At 36.7% G+C, this 20,338-nt stretch overlaps 1 protein-coding gene across 5 annotated transcripts in view; it reads left to right on the top strand.

Moving 5' to 3' along the window:
- Positions 1 to 484: 484 nt before the first annotated feature.
- The window catches only part of tdrd3 (tudor domain containing 3), a 29,580-nt gene continuing 9,726 nt past the window's right edge, over positions 485 to 20,338 (top strand). For 4 of the 5 annotated variants that reach the window (XR_014029522.1, XR_014029523.1, XM_081358349.1 and 1 more), the window contains exons 1-11: positions 495 to 690; positions 1,593 to 1,683; positions 1,829 to 1,894; positions 2,229 to 2,389; positions 8,047 to 8,188; positions 9,349 to 9,420; positions 9,496 to 9,645; positions 10,877 to 11,026; positions 12,258 to 12,429; positions 13,676 to 13,798; positions 18,737 to 19,560. Coding sequence is in view for 3 of the 5 variants with exons in the window: in XM_081358349.1 (XP_081214475.1) it covers positions 653 to 690; positions 1,593 to 1,683; positions 1,829 to 1,894; positions 2,229 to 2,389; positions 8,047 to 8,188; positions 9,349 to 9,420; positions 9,496 to 9,645; positions 10,877 to 11,026; positions 12,258 to 12,429; positions 13,676 to 13,798; positions 18,737 to 19,560 (1,989 nt within the window). In the remaining 2 variants the exon portion in view is untranslated. Of the gene's footprint in view, positions 691 to 1,592; positions 1,684 to 1,828; positions 1,895 to 2,228; positions 2,390 to 8,046; positions 8,189 to 9,348; positions 9,421 to 9,495; positions 9,646 to 10,876; positions 11,027 to 12,257; positions 12,430 to 13,675; positions 13,799 to 18,736; positions 19,561 to 20,338 lie in introns of all 5 variants that reach the window. The other variant, XM_081358348.1, reaches the window with a different exon arrangement.

The raw sequence follows: 20,338 nt of genomic DNA, 5'->3' as shown, positions 1-20,338 counted from the left end.
TTTATTTCAGCAAATTCACATTAAATTGATCAAAAGTGAAAGTAAAGACATTTGTAATGTTTCAAAAGACTCTATTTCAAATAAATGCTGTTCTTTTGAACTTTCAATTCATGAATGAAATGTTTACACAACTGTTTTCAACACTGATAATAATCATAAATGTTTCTTGATCATCAAATCATGATTTCTGAAGGATCATGTGACACTGAAGACTGGAGTAATGACGCTGAACATTCAGCTTTGATCACAGGAATAAATTACACTTTACTGTATATTCACATAGAAAACAGATGATTTACATTATAATAATATTTCAAAATATGTTTACTTTATTTTTGATCAAATAAATGCAGCTTTGATACACAGAACAGACTAAAAAAAACATTAAAAACGGTAGTGTATATATACTACTCGTGTAAATCACAGCACCTTTACTTTAGTGTAACATTATTATTAATATTATCCGAGGTCTACGTCAGCAGCCGCTCCACTTTGACCCGTGACGTACCGGAAGTTCGCGCGTGACGTTATCCGTCTTTGTCCATCGCAGGAGCAGCTAAACGGTGTAGAAATGAACCCTGAATAACCCAGAATGTGAAGCCGGCGATATTTCACACAGTGATTCCTCACAGACTCGCCAGTTTCTGTGAAGATGTGCGATCTGAGCTCAGCGCTCACTGAAGAGGGCTGGTGAGTTTTCCTCAGAGCTAACGGCTAACATGCTAACTCATGTTTACATTCGTTTACTCACTCCGTTTGACTTTTAGCACGAGTTATACGTTCATTCAATATCACTTCATTAGTTTATGTCATTGTCTCTGGCTGTTAGGTGCAGATAGCGACTAAATGATTAGCACGATGTTCAACATTTGTTAACTGCTAGCATATTACCAGTCAATTATTAATACATATATATCTGTCATGTCTCATATTTTAATAATCAGCTGATGAAGATTCTAATCGATACTCATGTAATCAGTCCGACGTCAACTTTCACAATCTCCATTAATTAAACACGTCACAAGAACAATTAACAGCGTCTTTCAGTATTTATGTTGATGTTTATTGAGCTCAAGTTCCTTTACATCTCACACTTGACTGAGTGTTATATTGAAGTGTCCAGTACTAATACCATGGTACTTTGATGCATTGGTGTGCATAATTGCATTTACACTACTATAGTAAAACTCATGGCCTTTAAAGATATGTATTGTAATTGAAATCTATAGATAAAGTCCAATAAAATAAATGCAAACGTGTATTTTTAGATGATCTTTCCACTAGTCTGAAGTTATGAAAGCAATAAAGTCCAAAACTGAACAGTGCATGAAAAACTCCCTGGTATTGTCATTGTAATTTTTCTGTTAGTGTCACTAGATAAATATGACGACATGGCTTGGGATGGGTGAGTAAATTATGGGATATTTTTAATAATTTTTGGGTGAACTAACTCTTTAAATCTTCAGTGATAAACGAGCTAGGTCAAAAGTGATCTGAATACAGGATGAGAGTCCGTTGCACGAGGATGATTATGTCTAAACGACTGACGTAAATCAAACTCTTTTGCTCCGAATCCACACTTTTCTTCACAGGTTCCTGACAGATGAAGGAATAGAGGAGTGTAAAAGTTCTTCAGAGAAGGAGAAAACATCACTGACTGACATCATACAAGTAGCGTTAAATGTAAGACTGATATTCAACATTATATGCAAAAGTCTCACATTTATAAACCAGTTGTCTATTTGTGATGATGTATATCTGGGTTTGGGCTCTCCATCACACCTTGATAAGCAGAACACAAGTAATACATGTGTTATATAATCCACAGAATGATCTGAGACCCATAGGAAAGAGCTTTTTGCCGGCGGACATCAACAGCGGCCGATTAGAAAAGGTATTACAGTTAACTGACTTGACTTATGTTGATCATTAGATAATGGATAGGATTTTGCAATTGGATTTATGCTAAAAATCAAAAATAATGCATAGATGACTGTCCAGCAAATAGATTCATGCACTTGCTCATGCTGTCCACAAGATGGCGCTGTTAGTAAAGAGAACATCAGCAGGACTCAATGGAAATAAAGATTAAAAAAACATTAATTTGAACAAAAGTACATGATGATTCTGCTGAATAATGACTGTGAGCTGCATTTCTCTGTACAACAGCTGATGCATTATTACATCCATTTTAGCGTAGTGTTTTATGATCTGTGTGTCTCCCACAGTTGGAGGGTCCGTGTGTCCTTCAGGTGCAGAAGATTCGTAATGTCGCCGCTTCTAAAGACCACGAGGAGTCGCAGGCGGCCCCCAGAATGCTGCGTGTTCAGATGACGGACGGACACACACTGTGCACTGGCCTCGAGTTTAAACATCTGTCCAAAATCAGGTACAGCTCATGTGCACTTTTGAATGAATCCATGCTGAATAAAAGTATAAATTTTTTGGTTTTAAACACTAGTGTACTGTGTTAACACTAACACTGCCTGTTATTTAAAGAAGTGTGTGAAACAGTATGCGGCGTTAAATAATCAAACAGTAGCATGTTGCATTGCTGTTACATGACCTCGTTATGTTGCATGTTTAATTCAGCAAGTGGCTTCGTTATCAATCATGTCTTGTATTTTTATTTAAAGTTGTGTAAAAATGTCTCATGGTGGCAGTCCGATTACACAGCACCTTGTCCGAACCCTGTCTGTGTGATCAGACTGCCATGAGACATTTTTACACAACTTTAAATAAAAATGTAAAGTTTTAAAGTCGAAAAATGTCAAATTTAAAGTAAAAATTTACTTTTTGAAATGTAATTCCTGGAAAGCCCTTGAAAACAGCCATTTTTATGAAGATGTACTTATTAAAATACAATATTATGATTTTCTTTTCTTCTAGAAACACAAATACAATCTTTTCATGTAAAACGAACACCACATAAACCCTCATCAGCCCTTTTCTCGATACGAAGTAGGCCAACGCCAACATTATAATATAAAATATTATTTATTGAATGATAATAGCTATTATAAACGTTGCATTTAATATATATTATTAAATACGCTGTGTTTTGGATACCTTATATCTGTAAAAAATCCTAAAGATATTGTTTGATAAGTGCGATCTCTGATTGTTCTCCTTGAAAACCAAAAAAGTAGTCCTGGAATTTCTTTTTAAAGTCTGGATAGAGAAAGAGATGTTAAAAATGGTGCCTGATGTTACTTCAAGTGCATTGCATTGTATTCCCTCCACCTGACCTGACGGTTTATTAGATATTTTGGCTAATTTGATCAAGCTTATTGATTTCAAACGTCAAGATTTGGCAAGTAAGTGCGATATAAACCCCACAGAATTTCCCTCCCTCACGTCTCGTGGCTGTGAAATCTAGTACCTCGGATATTTAATTGAAGCACGTCTAATTGGACGGGGTAATTTAATGAAATAATGTCTCGGCCCGTCAGACACAGTGAAGTGGCCCATAATGAGGCCGAAAACCCAGGGTTTGATTAAACGCAGCCTTTAATACGATAAGAGGTTCTGTAATTGCCTGGAGTCAGAAGAAAGAGGTTTTGATGTAGTGGGAAAGCGTAGTTCTGCCACAGACACTGAATTGATGTTCACGCTCCTACAGAGTCATTCAGGGTCGAGTCACTGAGTTGCTTTTGATTTTACTTCAGGCTCATTTTCTCTTTCACTCAGTGAAACTAAAACATCAATGTCATTCAGAAATGCGGAAAAAACAGTGTGTTTGTGTTGTGTGTGAGCCAAGAATGTGACACTTTTTTGTTTTTTTAGTAACACTAACTTTTGGCGCTCTAGCTCTTAAAAAAACAAAACTGCGTGCATTATGCGGAAGAACATTGTTGTTGGTTGTGCTTCGGCTCTGAGTGTCTGTGAGTGTTAATATAGTTCTTTCTCATAACTAAAAGAGAGAGAGATTATCCTTCTGCTCATAAAACATTCACTACTAGGCTTCAGATATAACCAGTTTAGACTAAAGGATCTCAAGATACTGTAGTTTTACCCATTTTGGACACGAATCTTAAAAAATAAACGCACATGAGCTGAAACAACCATAATTGAATAATCTTCACTATCGATCCTGCTTTACACTGAACTCTGTTAGAGAGACACATAAGACACTTTATCTGGTCAAGATATTTTAAGGCATGAAAACATGTTTTTCAAGATTTTTGTTTTTAATATGTCATTTTGGTGCTCAAAGATGAGTTTAAAGGGATAAAATTTACTACAGGGGAACTTTAAATTTTTTTTATATAGTTATATATATATATTTTTTTTTTAAGTTCCCATGCAGTCAATAATTGTATCCCTTAAAACTCATATTGACACATTTAAAATGTTTTTCCTGTGAAAATAGTTTCTTCATGCCTTACAATATCTTGAATGCAACTCGACACCCTTTGCTTCATGAATATGCAAATGAGTCCCCGCCTCCACTCACTCACAGCGGCTCGGATTACCTGATCCATTCCTCAACTGTAGTAAACGGCACGATTGCAAGTGGAAATATTGGTTTAATTCAGACAAATGTTTGTAAATAACCAGAAACTGATGGAGAAGAAGAGGAAGAGTGAGTTATACAGGATCGTCTACAAGATCAAGATTTTATACAATGTCGGACACACTGATATGATTAGCGTTTACAGTTTATCTGTTCAATAAAACTCTTACTCTCCTGTTGAGTAATAAAACACCATCATCTCCGCATCGCTTTTACAACATCTCCCTCAGTTCTCCATCTCCTAAAGCCAAGCTGATGTTGATTCTACACACACGCACACGCACACACACACGCACACACACACACGCACACACACACACGCACACACACACACAGCAAAGCGGCTGGAGCAACTTTCCTCTATCAGGAGACACACATGGGCGAGCGACGTATGTACGCAATTTCCCGCCAAAACCATCCTGACAGGTCAATTAACATTTTGGAAAAAGGATTGATGATGTTTTGACTCGTTATTTAAATTTGTTAATTAAAAAAAAGAAAAAAAAGACGTAGTATACCTTTAATGAACTTGTCAACTGCATAAAATATGCAAACACTGCATAAAACTTTTAATAGTGTATCTAAAGCCTTGAATTGTGAAAGTTTAATACATAATATTAAGGGTTTGCTCAAATCAATGACCCCAATTTTGTCTCAGAAATTGCTATTAAATTCCACAAATGATTACTAAGAAATGCATTGAATTAATTGTGAAATAGTATTTTCCTGTAAAACGTACTCCAATAATCTTGGCAACATCGAAAAATAATTTTTTTGACACTGTCAAACACAAACCCAAGGAATCTGACACTGTAATCTTGTAAAGCCGCTTCAAATTCAAATGACCTTCTCGGTGCTCTCCTTGTACTCCCCTTCCTTTAATCCCAGTTTCAGAGCTTCTGATTGGCTCGGATCTCACCAATCCCACGTCTGTTACACTGGTGGCCGTCGGCCAGCATCTACAGGTGGAGACTGTTGTTGTGCCGTTTGAAGAACAGAGCGCTCTTTATTCATCCGCTCCTTCGCTCGCTCTCTCTCCACATCCACGTCTGTCGATCACGTACAGAATGAAGCTGTTCATTAGAGCTCAAAGACTCCTTCATTCCCTTGCAGAATTACTAACACAGAATTGCAACATGTGTATGATGGCATTGCACGCTTATAAAGTGTAGTTTGACTTTAGTTATTTACATTAGGAATATGATGCTTAATGCATAGAAATAATTAACCCCCTGTGGTGAAAATCCAGGTTTTAATGTTGTTTAAATGTCTGTGGTGTTTTTAATATGCTTTAAGACACACCATGTGTAAAGTCATCAGTCAACAGCAGCTTCGTAGAGTAGTTTCTCCTGAAAACTACTGAAGACGGACTAACCGTCACAAACATGTGACCAATCGCGTCTCGAGGGGGCGGGGCTTTTCTCCACTGACTTTCTATGATGTCTGATGCTGATGTTCAGAAGGAGCTGTGACTCTGAGATGGGGAACGGGAACATGTGTGTGTGACATTAGCAACACATTATTTGATAACGTAGTCGAGACAAACGCTAATCATATCAGTGTGTCGGACATTGTATAAAATCATGATCTTGTAGACGATCCTGTATAACTCACTCTTCCTCTTCTTCTCCATCAGTTTCTGGTCCAAACATATTTGTCTGAATTAAACCAATATTTCCACTCGCAATCGTGTCGTTTACTACAGTTAGGCGAGTGGATCAGGTAATCCGAGCTGCTGTGAGTGAGTGGAGGCGGGGACTCATTTGCATATTCATTATGCAAAGGGTGTCGAGTTACATTCAAGATATTTTAAGGCATGAAGAAATTATTTTCACAGGAAAAAAACGTTTAAATGTGTCAAGATGAGTTTTAAGGGATACAATTTATTGACAATGGGAACTTTAATAAAAATGTGTGTATATATATATATATATATATATATATATATATATATATATATATATATATATATATATATATATATATATATATATATAAGTAAAGTTCCCCTGTCTTTGGTTCACTGCAGTTTTAAGGAGGAAATACTCAGCAATGCTGTCGACTTATGAATTTACACATGCTTTGTCTTAAAGCGTATTAAACACACCACATAAACACATAAACAACATTAAAAGCTGGATTTTCACCACAATCTTTCTGCTAAATGCATAAAATCTTTAGAATTTCAGTTTGGTGTGGCTCGTCTCAAATGATTATTTCACCTTCGGCTGAAAGTGGAGCCGTTTGCATGAACCGAAGCATTGTGCTGGAACACACAGTGTTTTGTCTGACGGCTCCGGGGGGTTCGGATCGCATCGGCTCCTTTGAGTTTCGGGCCGATGGACTGGTCAGGAAAGTCTGTAATTGCACTAGTCGCGTCACATGTCAAACTCCCCGGGCTCTTCTAACGAGAGCTCTTCTGTGTTCTTGAGGGCGAGTTTATTTGGCGTGTCGGAGAGCATGTATTTTTAGCAGGAGCTTCTTCTGCAGTGCATTAACATTTGATCAGGGTGCACACATTTGAAGAAATAAGCCTGCGTTTTGGAAAACTCACTGCTCCACTTCTCTCCTCGGGGTATTAGAGGGTTTGTGAGGGCAAAATAGAGTTTCTGACTCTTCCTCTCTCTCAATCCATCCCTTCTCCCCCTCCTTTAATCTTTAATTAAAGTCAAACAGCCAGTTCTTAATCCCAACTTACAGCAAATGCCCCACACTTACTAAAGCTGGAAAACATCAGAGAAAAAAAAAAAACCTTGATTGACAACCAGGAAATAGAAGCAAGTAAATCAGAGAAGTGCAATTATGAATTTTAAATTCTCTCACCACCACTTTTTCAGGAAAGTCATTGCAGACGCCAAATAAGGAAAACTTGACCTATTTTGGGGTCTCTTAAAAAATCCCTTGCTCACATTTTACCCCAGAATCAAAAGGAAAAATTCAGAAATTATATTGGTACTTAGCATATACAGACTTATTAAAGACTGTGGCTTCTCTTCATTTCAGATATGCACACTTTTCCTCCCAAATTCTTATTTTAATGAGTATAAAATCTGTAGTAGTAGTAATGAGAATAAAATTTGTGTGGAAAATGTTTATCAGATCTTAATGTTTGCAACAGTACATTGCTTTTTTTCCCTTTAAAATACTGTATGATTTCCTTTCTTTCCTTTTTTATTTTATTTTTATGACCTGGAAAGTGCGGTCAACAACGATTTTGTTGTTGTTGTAAGAAATTAATACTTTGATTCAGCAAGGACACATTATAGTGATCAAAAGTGACAATAAAGACTTAAACATTGTTACCAAAAAAAGCTGCTTTTCCTTTGGACTGTCTATTAATCAAAGAATATTTTAAAAGTTTATTATAAAAATGTTAAGCAGCGCAACTGTTTGCAACACTGATAATAATCATAAATGTGTCTTGAGCATCAAATCATCATATTAGAGTGATTTCTGAAGGATCATGTGACACTGAAGACTGGAGTAATGATGGTCGATCCACTTTAATTTGATTTCCGCTCCACTTTCAGTCTGAACACGCCGCCTGGGACCAAAGTGAAGCTCCTGGGGGTCGTTCAGGTAAAGAACGGCATCCTGCTATTGGACGATTCCAAGATCTCCGTTCTCGGAGGCGAGGTGGACCACATGATTGAGAAGTGGGAGTTTCAGAGGGTGAGATGCATGTTTTACATTCACATTTACGCATTTATCCAAAGCGACTTACATTGCATTTCAAGGTACACATTTACATTCGCATCAATTCTTGCTTTCCCTGGGAATCGAACCCATGACCTTGACGTTGCAACCGCCATCGCTCTACAGTTTTCTCTTTTATTATGAATGTATTCAGATAATATGATGCAGTTTAATGGAGACATTATAGAAAACTTGCTTCTATTAAATAAAGGTTCACTTACTATGTAATGATCATGCTAATTTCATTTGAAATACATCTATGAGTTTATCAATGTGACCCGTCCTTTTGAACGACATCAGCACACAGAGCTCAGCCAATCACAACAGAGGAAATTTACATATGGAATTCTTAAATACACTGTAGCACAAACTGTTGGTTTTAATTAAAAATGCCAGAAAGTAGGTGTAAAATCATGAAACTAAATTAAATTACAACTGTTTTTAGTGCAAGAAACCTTGACTAACATTTTAAGTGGGCTCTGGGGAGAAATGAAGAGATGCAAAGGTGTAAAATATTGAAAAATGAAAATATGCCCTCTTTAAAGGTTGTATTCATTAAAAGTTAAGAAAGCGAAGCCGCGGTGTCGAGCAGTGCCTGTAGCCATCTGTTAATATCATGTTTCAGCTCAGTGATGGATGACACACTGGCAACAGATGATTTATTTTAATTATCAATCAAAGCCAGAAAGCATAAGACACATTTCTTTATTCACCTTGATGTGTAAATGACTTTAGATTTTAGATTTTGTGACATATTACACCCAATAATTCTTCATACAGTGACTACCTGTAACAATTTGGGACCAAAAATGATTCAGACACTTTGACCTGAGCAAGTGTTTTTTCTTTAATTGCTAATGCTCTTTTTACACACAGACTGAACAAAAGTGATTGGTTGAGCTAAACTGGTATTATCTAATTGTGTAGTTAAATTTAACAGCTGACAGATATTCAACATAATTCCTCTGTGAGACAGTCTAACAGAAGGACGGACAAAACCAGTCAAATATCAACTGATTTCGTCATATTTTATTACCATTTTCTAAACTATAGCGAATAAACTGTGATGATGTGAGAAATGTTGAAGGTGTCTGAATCTGTGTCTTAATGAAACCTTCAACTTCTTCTTCTGAAAGAGCCTGGCCAAGCACAACCGCAGGAACATCGGAGCAGAAGGTGGACCTCCTCCATTCGTTCCCTTCGGACAGGTCAGGACTCTCTACATCTGCTGATGTGATTCTCCAGGAGAGTGATGTATAATCTGTTGTGTGATCTGTGTGTAGAAATGTGCTCATAAGGAGCAGGTGGACAGCAGAGCCCTGGATCAGAGGAAGACCCTTCAGAGCGCAAACACTGTCAAATCTGCTGACGACAACGACGAGTTCGAGAAACAAAGAACCGCTGCTATCGCTGAGGTCGCCAAGAGCAAAGAGGTGCGCTGTCGTCCAGAGCGATTATTACCAGATGTGTTTAATACTATTAACAATTACATGTTTGAAGATGTAGGGAAATGAGTGAACATCTCCGGTCAAATGTTTGGAATGATTATGATTTGAAAGAGTCTCTTCGATCAAAAATACATTAAACAGTGAAATGTTATTATAGTTTAATATATGTGAATATATAGTTGTGTAATTTATTCCTGTGATCAAAGCTGAATTTTCCAGTCTTCAGTGTCACATGATCCTTCAGAAATCACTCTAATATGATGGTTTTGCTAGATTTGCAAAAGTAAAAATAAATAATGAATGCTTTTATTACGCAAGGATGCATTCATTTGATCAAAAGTGACATTTAAATACATTTATAATGTTAGCAATGATTTTATTTCAAATAAATGCTGTTCTTTTGAACTTTCTATTCATCAAAGATTCCTGAATAAAAATACAAAAAAATTAGGAAGCAAAATAATAATGAGAACTTATTTTTAAAAATTGCGCACCAATTAAAATTGACAATAACTGAGCAGCAAATCATCATATTCTGAAGGATCATGTGACACTGAAGACTGGAGTGATGATGCTGAAAATTCAGCTTTGATCACAGGAATAAATTACACTTTACTGTATATTCACATAGAGAACACTTATAAACACTCGTAATAATATTTCACTGTTTTACTGTGTTTTTGATCAAATAAATGTAGCCCTGTTGAGCAGACTCTTCCAAAAACATTAAAAATCTCTTCATTATTCTAAACCGTTGAAGTGTGGTGTACATATAACCCTCAGATTTCAGCATTTTACAGAACTTACTCGTTCACAACGATATTGGCATTTCAATTCAGAATAAATATCGCTTTCATTCCCTGCAACAAAGTAGCACCTTTTGATAATGAAATATTGATGTATTAAAACTGTATATAATTGAATTCGTTCGTTCTCATGGCTGTATCCTCAGGCCATGGGTGAACTTAATATTCTCCGATATTTAATGAAGAAATGTTTGATTTCGAGTATGTAATTATGAATGTAATGTGACGAGTGAACACCACAGAAATGATTAAACCTGGACTGTGTTTCAAAACCCAGCTTGACTCATGATGTCCAGAAATGTTGTTTTTTGTGCAATAGTTGTGTGTATTAATGGAAGAAATCTGATCTGATAATGCAGGAGTTTCAACAGTGTTTTGTGTTTTTCATAATGCTCTCTGTTTTCTTCTAGACGCGAACGTTTGGCGGCGGAGGGAATGCCGGAGGAAACCTTGCCAATCCAGGATCCTCCTACAGGAGTCGAGACACCTATCAGAGAAGAAGAGAGGAGCGAGAGAAGCCCTGGACGGAGAACAAGTCAGAAGGAGTTTACAGAGATTTGGTAAGATCATCATATAAATAAATGGTGTTTTGTCAGCAGTTTTAAAGTTGAAATGAACAGTAAAAAGTATTAAAAAATTTGGTTTTTGGACTTTAGTGTTGTTGCATCTGGGAATATGAACAGAGATTTTATTGATGTTTTTCTCTTCTGCTCACCAAGGCTGCATTTATTTGATCAAAAATACAGTAAAAATTCAAAAATATTATTAGCGTTAAAGGAACACGCCGACTTTAGCTTAATCACCGTATCCCCCAGAGTTAGATAAGTCCATACACACCCTTTTCATCTCCGTGCGTGCCGTAACTCTGTCTGACGCACACACTGCTAGCCTAGCTTAGCACAAAGACTGGTGGTAAATGGCTCCAGCTAGCATTCCTTTAAAACAGCGGTTTTCTAAGTGAATATATAGTAAAGTGAAACTTATTCCTGTGATCAAAGCTGAATTTTCTGCATCAATCTTCAGTGTCACATGACCCTCCAGAAATCATTCTAATATGATGATTTGATGCTTTTCGGATTATTATCAATGTTGAAAACAGTTGTGCTGCTTCATATTTTTGGGAAAACTGATGCACGTTACCATAGGTTTTCATTAGTTAACATAAACTAACAATGAACTGCACTTCTACAGCCTTTATTAATCTTAGTTCATGTTAATTTCAACATTTACTAATACATTATTAAAATCAAAAGTTGTTTAACATTAATGCACCATGAATGAACAGCTGTATTTTTATTAACTAACATTAACAAAGATTAATAAATACTGTAACAAATGTATTGCTCTTTGTTAGTAAATACATTAAATGAAACCTTATTGTAAATTGTCAGTTTCGATTGATTTAATGTGTTCTTGCTGAATACTTAATAAAACTATTAATTTCTTTAAAAAATGACAAAGGTACTGCTAATAGATTCTAAATTCTACTGTGTTTCTTAAATAACAATCTGGAAAAACATCTCAAGTGCCTAAAAATTGTACAATGGGCTTTTATTTATAATTATATGCCATCATTTTCTTCTAATGCCAGTAGAGTAGCACGTAAATGCCTTCTCTGAATAACAGATCAGTAGATGTGACCCCTCGGTGTCCTTGACTGTTCTGCTTCATTTTTGTTCTCCAGAAGTGTTTTCTACATGTGCTTTTGTCCCTGCTTGATGGATTTTAATGCAATGCTCGATGACCCTCAAGTTCATCAAATTTGTTTCATGTTTCTGCTGTCTCTTCAAGGTTGATGAGCGAGCTTTGAGGGACATCATGGAGATGGGCTTCAACCGTGAGGCGGCCAGACAAGCCTTGCTGGATCACAACAATAACCTGGAAGCGGCCCTCAACTATCTGCTCACCGGAGCCAACCAGCCCAAAGCGGCCCAAACGGAGCAGAGCCGCCCGCCTCCTCGAGGTAAAGCCTTCGGGTGCCGAGGACAGATCAAAAACCTTCAGATAGTCACTAGATACGCAGTTGCTCATGAAAGAAGGCGGCAGATGTAGGGCAGGATTGTGTTGGTTTCTTACAAGACTCGTAGGATTCGTTTTTGAACGTTTTCTTTGTTGCGTAGATCACTTTTTCCTGTGTATTTAGTTCACTCTGCAATAAAAACAATCAAATGCAATTAAACCCACTGATAATCACAATCGTCCGGTTGCAAATCGTGTGTTTAGAGGAAAAAACTGAAGGATTTTGTTTCATTTTGGCCGATTTCTGTTCCGGACTTTGCACACAAACTGCATTGCAATAATTTCCCAAACTGTAATTTTGTGTGGAAATATTATGAAACATGACGTTAATGCAGATCAATCGCTAGGAGTGTGGGATATCGACAAAAAAATTATATCTTGCATTTATAGATGCAATTACACAGATTTAATGCAGCTCAGAGGGACATGAATGCATTTAACCTGCAGTTACAAATGCATAAATAATGTTTTGATGTTTTAAACGTAAAACGTTGAATGTTGATATTGGAAATTATTTAAAAAATAAAAAGATATTTTAAATGTGAAATTAAAACCACCAGTAGGTGGCAGCAGCAAGTCAGTGTTAATGAGTGAGTCATTGAATCATTCATTCAACCGATTCATTCATTCACCATGTGTTGCTCAGAGATGCAAAAAAGTCCTGTTGCTTTGTTTGGAACTATTTTTGTTGGCGAAATAGAGCAAAAACAAGCAATATTGTCTAAAAATTACTTTATATTAACTTCTTGTTTATTGAACTGTTGTATAAAATCAATATCACATTTGTACGTTTACAAAGAACTGCACTCTTCATGTGATATTGATTAACTATGTTAAATTATATAAATATTAAAGACATACAGAGGTATTTTTTCCCCTTATCTTGAATATTTAGGGCGTTATAAATGCATTTAATAGAGTAAATCACTCAGTGAAAGTCTAACATACTAGACTACTTCACATAGTGTATACATGCACTCTATGTGAGGGATATATCCGATAATGACAGATTGCACATCGTTAAAACAACAATCACAATATTATCGTAGACGATGTATATCGCACACACATAAGACATGCTGAATACGAATGCAAAGGCGAGAGGAGAGCTCAGAAAGTACTGTAACCGACTTACAAACTCACTGGCACAATTGCCCTTGTAATTTGACGCTTTATTTGTCGTCTAACAGGAAAGGGTCGTGGACGGGGGCGTTCCAGACCAGATGAGGATGAGGAAGCAGGAGGAAGACCATCTGGGCCCAGCACACTGTTTGACTTCCTAGAGTCAAAAATGGGAACATTCTCCATTGACGGTACATTCGGATTTTTTTGCCTTTATTATGTTTTTGTGGTACTTTCATAAAAATATGGGCGTAGTGTCCGTGACGTCACACGTAGTGTTTTTGAAGAGCATTTTCGAAGCCTAAAGTGGGCGGAGCCGGCCGTCGCCATCTTGGCAGCGTCACTCCCGGAAAACCAATTAGCTGAGGTGACGCTAACAGACAGCAGACAAACGGCTAGTAGTGACATCAGCGGCAATCCACCTGTCACTCATATGGCCACACCCCTAATTATGCAGAACTTTAAGGCTTAATATAATTTAAACGGATGAGTTATAAAAAAGTGAACCTGCCTCACAGTCGTCATGAAGGGCAAAATTAGCAATATAGACCAAAACTACTTTTCGCTCCAGGCTGTAAACGTGTTTTTCTGCTGTAAATTTGGGCATTTTAACATGGGGGTCTATGGGATTGAGTCTCTTCTGCAGCCAACCTCTAGTGGCCAGTGGGTGAACTGCAGTTTAAGACACTTCACAGTGTTGGTTTCAAGAGAGAGACTGGAATGTCGCCGCTTGCGTGCTTTACAAAATGGCCAATATTAGGGCTTCTTTAAATTATTGATATCTAAATTGGTTAAAATCATGGCTTATTTTGTTCCTTTCAAATAGTAATAGTGTTTAGTATAGTTTATGTGCTGTTGGGGTTCATACGCAGTTTGGAAAAGTATATAATTTGAGTCATTTCTAGATCTAGATAAGTATGGACAAAAAATGTGTTTCCTGACCCTGTTCAGTTCCCTAAAATAAAATCAGGTAGTTTTAAAAATAAATGTATCATACAAGCAGAGTGTTTTCATGGTAAAAGTTTAGGGATCATTTAGTGCTTGTCAAACACGACTGAATTCAAGGCGTTTACAGTAACAGATAAAGGAGCGAACACTCATCTAAGTCAGACATCACACCACATTTACAGCACCAATCTGATGTGTCACAGGTGTATATGTGCGGGTTCTTCTTATCATAGTTCACCTCGAGAAAACCAACGAGAAAATACAAATATTTACAGATGCCGGCACTAGATAGCAAGTATAATGCTGAATGAACCATTTATGTTAAATATGGTCTGAAAAATCTATAGAGAGGTTTGGGAAATTTGAGTCTTCATTTTAAATGGAACCCTGATTATAGTATTTATTAATTTTTTGAATTCACTTTAATGGTTATATTGTTTAATTTTAGTTCAAATGTGTGTCTTTAGGCCCCGAGCACCAATGGTGTGAGGACCCTATTGGATTAGCTCCGTTTAATTTATTTTTAATTAGTGTTTTAAGGTTTTTTTTTTATTAGTTTTAATCATTAGCTTTACTGTAATTGTATTTAATTATTAATTTTAGGCCTTTCAACTAATTTCTAAGTTTTTCATCTAATATTTATATTTTATTTCAGCTTTTTCAATTTTTAACAGTCTTAGAAAACTCTTTTTCTGTGCCAACTTTCTAAAGTAGTTAACACTTCCATATCTCTGCATCGTTCCTATTCCACATCATTTCACTGATTTTCCAGCTTAAATCAGCATTTCAAGCATCCGAGTTAAACGTGGGATAATGTAGTTAGCTTGACAATATTTCAAAACCCTTTTGAGATGATAAAAGACCCTGCTTGGTTTTGAAGTCGTGATCAGCCGGAGAGTTTATTGTGCTTTAATTACTGTCCCGGTGGGCCGTCAGACAGATGGCCGGTCCCAAATGAAGGCGCTTCTATTAGTCAGCTTTAGATAAGTCTCTGCGGCGGGTAAGCTCTGCCTGACATATGGCTTTAGGAGAAAACAGACAGGGCTAATATGTGGAGAAACCGTTTCTGCTCTTTCAGTGCCATTGTTTTAACATTTAGAGGGTTAGTTCATCCAAAAATTATAATTCTGTCAGTAATTACTCTCCCTCATGTTGTTCCAACCCTGTAAGACTTCCGTTCATCTTCAGAACACAAATTAAAGGTCCCGTTCTGTGTGATCTCATGTTTCAAACTTTAGTTAGTGTGTAATGTTGCTGTTAGAGCATAAATAATATCTGTAAAATTATAAAGATCAAAGTTCAATGCCAAGCGAGATATTTTATTTAACAGAAGTTGACTACAAAAAACGGCTCGATTGGACTACACCCCTCCTGCATTAGTGACATCACCAGAACCGTTTCTTGACTAACCTCCGCCCACAGGAATGCTCCCTCAACTCTACTGGCTACTTGCGCACTTCTTATAACTTAGGCTACTGTGTTTACTCAGCTCTTACGGTGATTTTCTGAAGTAAAACTGACGCTTCATCTTTTGTGTGATGTACAATAAACTTTATTAAACTCATCAGTACATGTTTGATCATCATTCAGACAGCAGACTTGTAGGCTATTAATAAATAATGGATACATAGCCTACAAGCAGATGACAAATACGTTATAATAACCGTAATTAAACTACTAAACCATACCTGTTTCATCTCTATACAGCACTCTGACTCTGTAGGCATTATTGTCCGACTCGAAATGAACGCCGTTACTGAGAGTTTCTGATATTATCATCATTCCGTGAGATGAATTTGTCCTGACAGACTGAGCGCGAGCTCATGAAGCTCCGCCCCCTGTGTCGTCCAGCAGCAGCTCATTTGCATTTAAAGGGCACACACTGAAACAGGTCGTTTTTCTGAGCCCCAAAAAATGTCAATTTAAACATGCTGTAAAAAATGATCTGTTGGGTATTTTGAGCTCAAACTTCACATACACACTCTGGGGACATCAGAGACTTATTTTACATCTTGTGAAAAGGGGCATAAAACGGGACCTTTAAGATATTTCTGAGTAAATCTGAGAGCTGTCTCACTCCTCCATAGGCTTCTCTGTAATCGAGATCCGCCATCCCAGAAAAGTGAGTAAAGACATCGTTAAAATAGTCCAAGTGACTACAGTGGCTCAACCTTAAGTTTATCAAGCGATGAGAATACTTTTTGTGCGCAAAAAACAAACAAAAATAATGACTTTATTAACTCTTCTGGGTTGTACGTCAGAATGGAGGCTCACTATTGGCTGACACTGGTCATGTGTGTGATGCTGGCCAATAGTGAGCCTCCGTTCTGACGTCCAACCCAGAAGCGCTGCGCTGTTACACTACGTCAACTCACTCACTTCAGAAAACCCAGAAGAGTTAATAAACTCATTATTTTTGTTGTTTTTGCGCACAAAAAGTATTCTCGTCGCTTGATAAACTTAAGGTTGAGCCACTGTAGTCATATTTTAACGATGTCTTTACTCACTTTTCTGGGATGGCGGATCTCGATAACAGAGAAGCCTATGGAGGAGTGAGACAGCTCTCAGATTTACTCAGAAATATCTTAATTTGTGTTCTGAAGATGAACGAAAGTCTTACAGGGTTGGAAGAACATGAGGGAGAGTAATTACTGACAGAATTATCACTTTCGGGTGAACTAACCCGTTCAGTGTGTGAATGACCTGAAGCGCACAGTAAATGTGCTTTTGAAGAGCACTGCATCATCACTGTGTCCTGCATTTAATTACCTGATTTTCCATCAAGAGACTGTCTGGGTTTGTTGAAAGAACTTTCCTCTTATTATTTCTGATGTATTTCTCATCAAGGTGATTTAAATGCATGGACTGGCACTGAAGATATGCAGAACAACAGGCTATTCACTGAGCTCTGGTTATCTCTGCAGGCTTTTCTTAACAAATATTGAAATATTCTTTCTATTAATGCTCGGCTTTTTTAATGATCTTCATCGGCCGGTACGTTTTTCTGTTTGGCTAATGTGTTTTATTTGGACGGCGCTGAGAACGTTAGTTTCACTCTCACGTTAGTTTACCGCCTCGGTTTGACAGTTCTGTCTAATAAATGAATTAACGGTATACAAAGAAGTGTTTGCTGTTTGCTTTTCTATCATTAGTAAAAGAACTGCAAAAGCTATAATACTTTCTCATCTACTGTCAGGCGTTCAGCAAATAAGCATTTATCTCATTTTACAGTGTTTAAAAGGTGCTTGAAGTATTTTTAAAGTATACGATACAGCTTTTATTCTTCAGGTCAATCATATATTCATGAAAAATTAATCAGTTTGAATAAAGAAAGCGATCCTTTCAATTGTTGAAAAGGATCCAAAAGTTACCGCAGTCACTCACTGCATCTATTTAGTTTATATTTATCTATCTATTTATGTTTTTTAGAGGCTGAAAGATAATAAAGATATTGTTTAATTAGTGAGATCTCTGATTGTAGTTCAAGTTGTTTTTCATTTTACAGTATCTGAACTACAAACCCTGTTTATTTCCTTTCAGTTCATATCCTTAACAATTTCTGTAATTGTGAAAAATGCTATAATAGGATTACAGAGTCCTCCGTTGCCATCTAAAGCATAAATCAGTTTATTTTACAGTTTTATATTCATTATAAAATTCTTTATTTCTAATTTAGTAAATGTTGTGTCATGAATATAAATTTAATTTCAGCAATTGTTATGCATGTGTTTTTACTCTCTTTAAATTAAATGCTTTGAGATATTATTATATATCAGCGTCGGCCATCAAAAAAATCAATATTGGTTGATCACCATTTTCTATTTCATTCATTGGCATAGCATGTATGGATATGTATGCATTTATCAAAATAAAGCCAAAATTGCAATATGAATGCTATTGAATTTAATAAATAGCAGCTCATGATGTGTCGGTGTTGATGATGATGATCTCGATTCACATGATTTGCATCAGTTTGAGTCGCTTTGACATACATTTGCATATTAAAGCAACTCATTATAATAATTTTAGAGCCATATTGATATATAATCACAGTTTTGGCCAAATTGTGCAGCACAGCAAACCTGTTTTTTTATTAAATCACATTTTAAATGGCAATTATTATTTTCCGCCCAAATTGTGCCGCAATTGACTTCCTGTTTTTCTTATAATTAACTCGCTAGAGTCAAAGAACCAGTCTTCACTACAAGACCACCCAGGAAAGATGACTTTCCCCAACGCGGATCACATCTCCAGAGACGCCGGCCCGTTCAAACACCCTCCTCGGAGTGAGGGAAGGTCGCAGAGGAACGACAGGCCTCCACGGTTCCAGAGGGACGGAGACTTCCCTAAACCTACTCCAGCCAACTTTTCCCAGCCACAGAAATGGAGGGATGGCGAGCGAACGGGAAGAGGAGGGTCAGAGCGATGGAAGAACGACAGTCAAGATGCTAGAATTGCATCTTCCTCGACGGGGAAGCCCAGGGAACAGCAAGGAAAGGACCATAGTGGGTCAAAGGGCTTCCAGCAGGAACCTCATAATGGTGGATGGAAGGAGCATGATGGGACAGGATGGTCCGAAAGGAAAAACCAATCAAATGGATCCACGGCACCCAAATCCTCAAATCCTGGTCCAGATCCTAAAGCCAGATATGAGGCGAACAACAGACGGAAAGGCAAGCCAGAAAGGCCAAACTCGGGCTACTTTGAGCGTTCCCAGGATTCAATGAAAAAAGACTTTTCACAGGATGCGGGATCAGGCCAGTTCATCAAAGCGACTGGGGTTTCAAACACACAGATCCCTAATGGTGATTTAGAACACAGACGGACCGGTCCAATCAAACCACAGTCTTCAGGCCCGCCTCAAAAGCAGACCAACACGCATAACTCCGCCCCCAGAAAGAGGTCCGGGCCAATCAAAGGTCAGAGAGAGCCAGCGGACGCCAATAATTACGAAAACTGGAAAGCTGGTGACCAGTGTCTCGCACTCTACTGGGAAGACAATAAGGTCAGTGATTATTCTTTTATTTTTCTTTTTTTTTGCATTATTATTATTATTATTATTATTATTATTATTATTATTATTATTAGTGCTGGGCAACTATTAATTATGAGCGATTAATCGCATCCAAAATAAAAGTTTGTGTTTACACAATATATGTGTGTGTACTGTGTATAATTATTTTGTATATATAAATACACACATTTTAAGAAATATTTACATGTATATATATTTATACATAATTTATATGATATATCTAAATATTTTATATATAAAAATAAAAAAAATCTCATATATATACATGCATATGTGTCACTGCAAAAAATGCTTTTCTTACTTAGTATTTTTGTCTTGTTTCCAGTCCAAATATCAAAAACATTCTTAAATCAAGATGCATTTACTAGAGGAGTAAAATTAGATAAGATATTATGTCTTGTTTTCCAGGGGAATTAATCAAAATTAAGTGAGTTTTTGCTTAAAACAAGCAAAATTATCTGTCCATGGGTAAAGAAAAATAATCTTAATATTCAAACAGAATCAAGATTATATTTCTTACCCCATGGACAGATAATTTTGCTTGTTTTAAGCAAAAACTCACTTAATTTTGATTAATTCCCCTGGAAAACAAGACATAATATCTTATCTAATTTTACTCCTCTAGTAAATGCATCTTGATTTAAGAATGTTTTTGATATTTGGACTGGAAACAAGACAAAAATACTAAGTAAGAAAAGCATTTTTTTGCAGTTTATTAATATATACAAAATAATTATACACAGTACAC

Source organism: Scardinius erythrophthalmus (genome assembly GCF_964197995.2).
Source record: "Scardinius erythrophthalmus genome assembly, chromosome: 25".
NCBI classification, from domain to species: Eukaryota; Metazoa; Chordata; class Actinopteri; order Cypriniformes; family Leuciscidae; genus Scardinius; species Scardinius erythrophthalmus.
The sequence above is the reverse complement of the archived record's forward strand: the minus strand, read 5'-3'. Positions and strand labels throughout refer to the sequence as shown.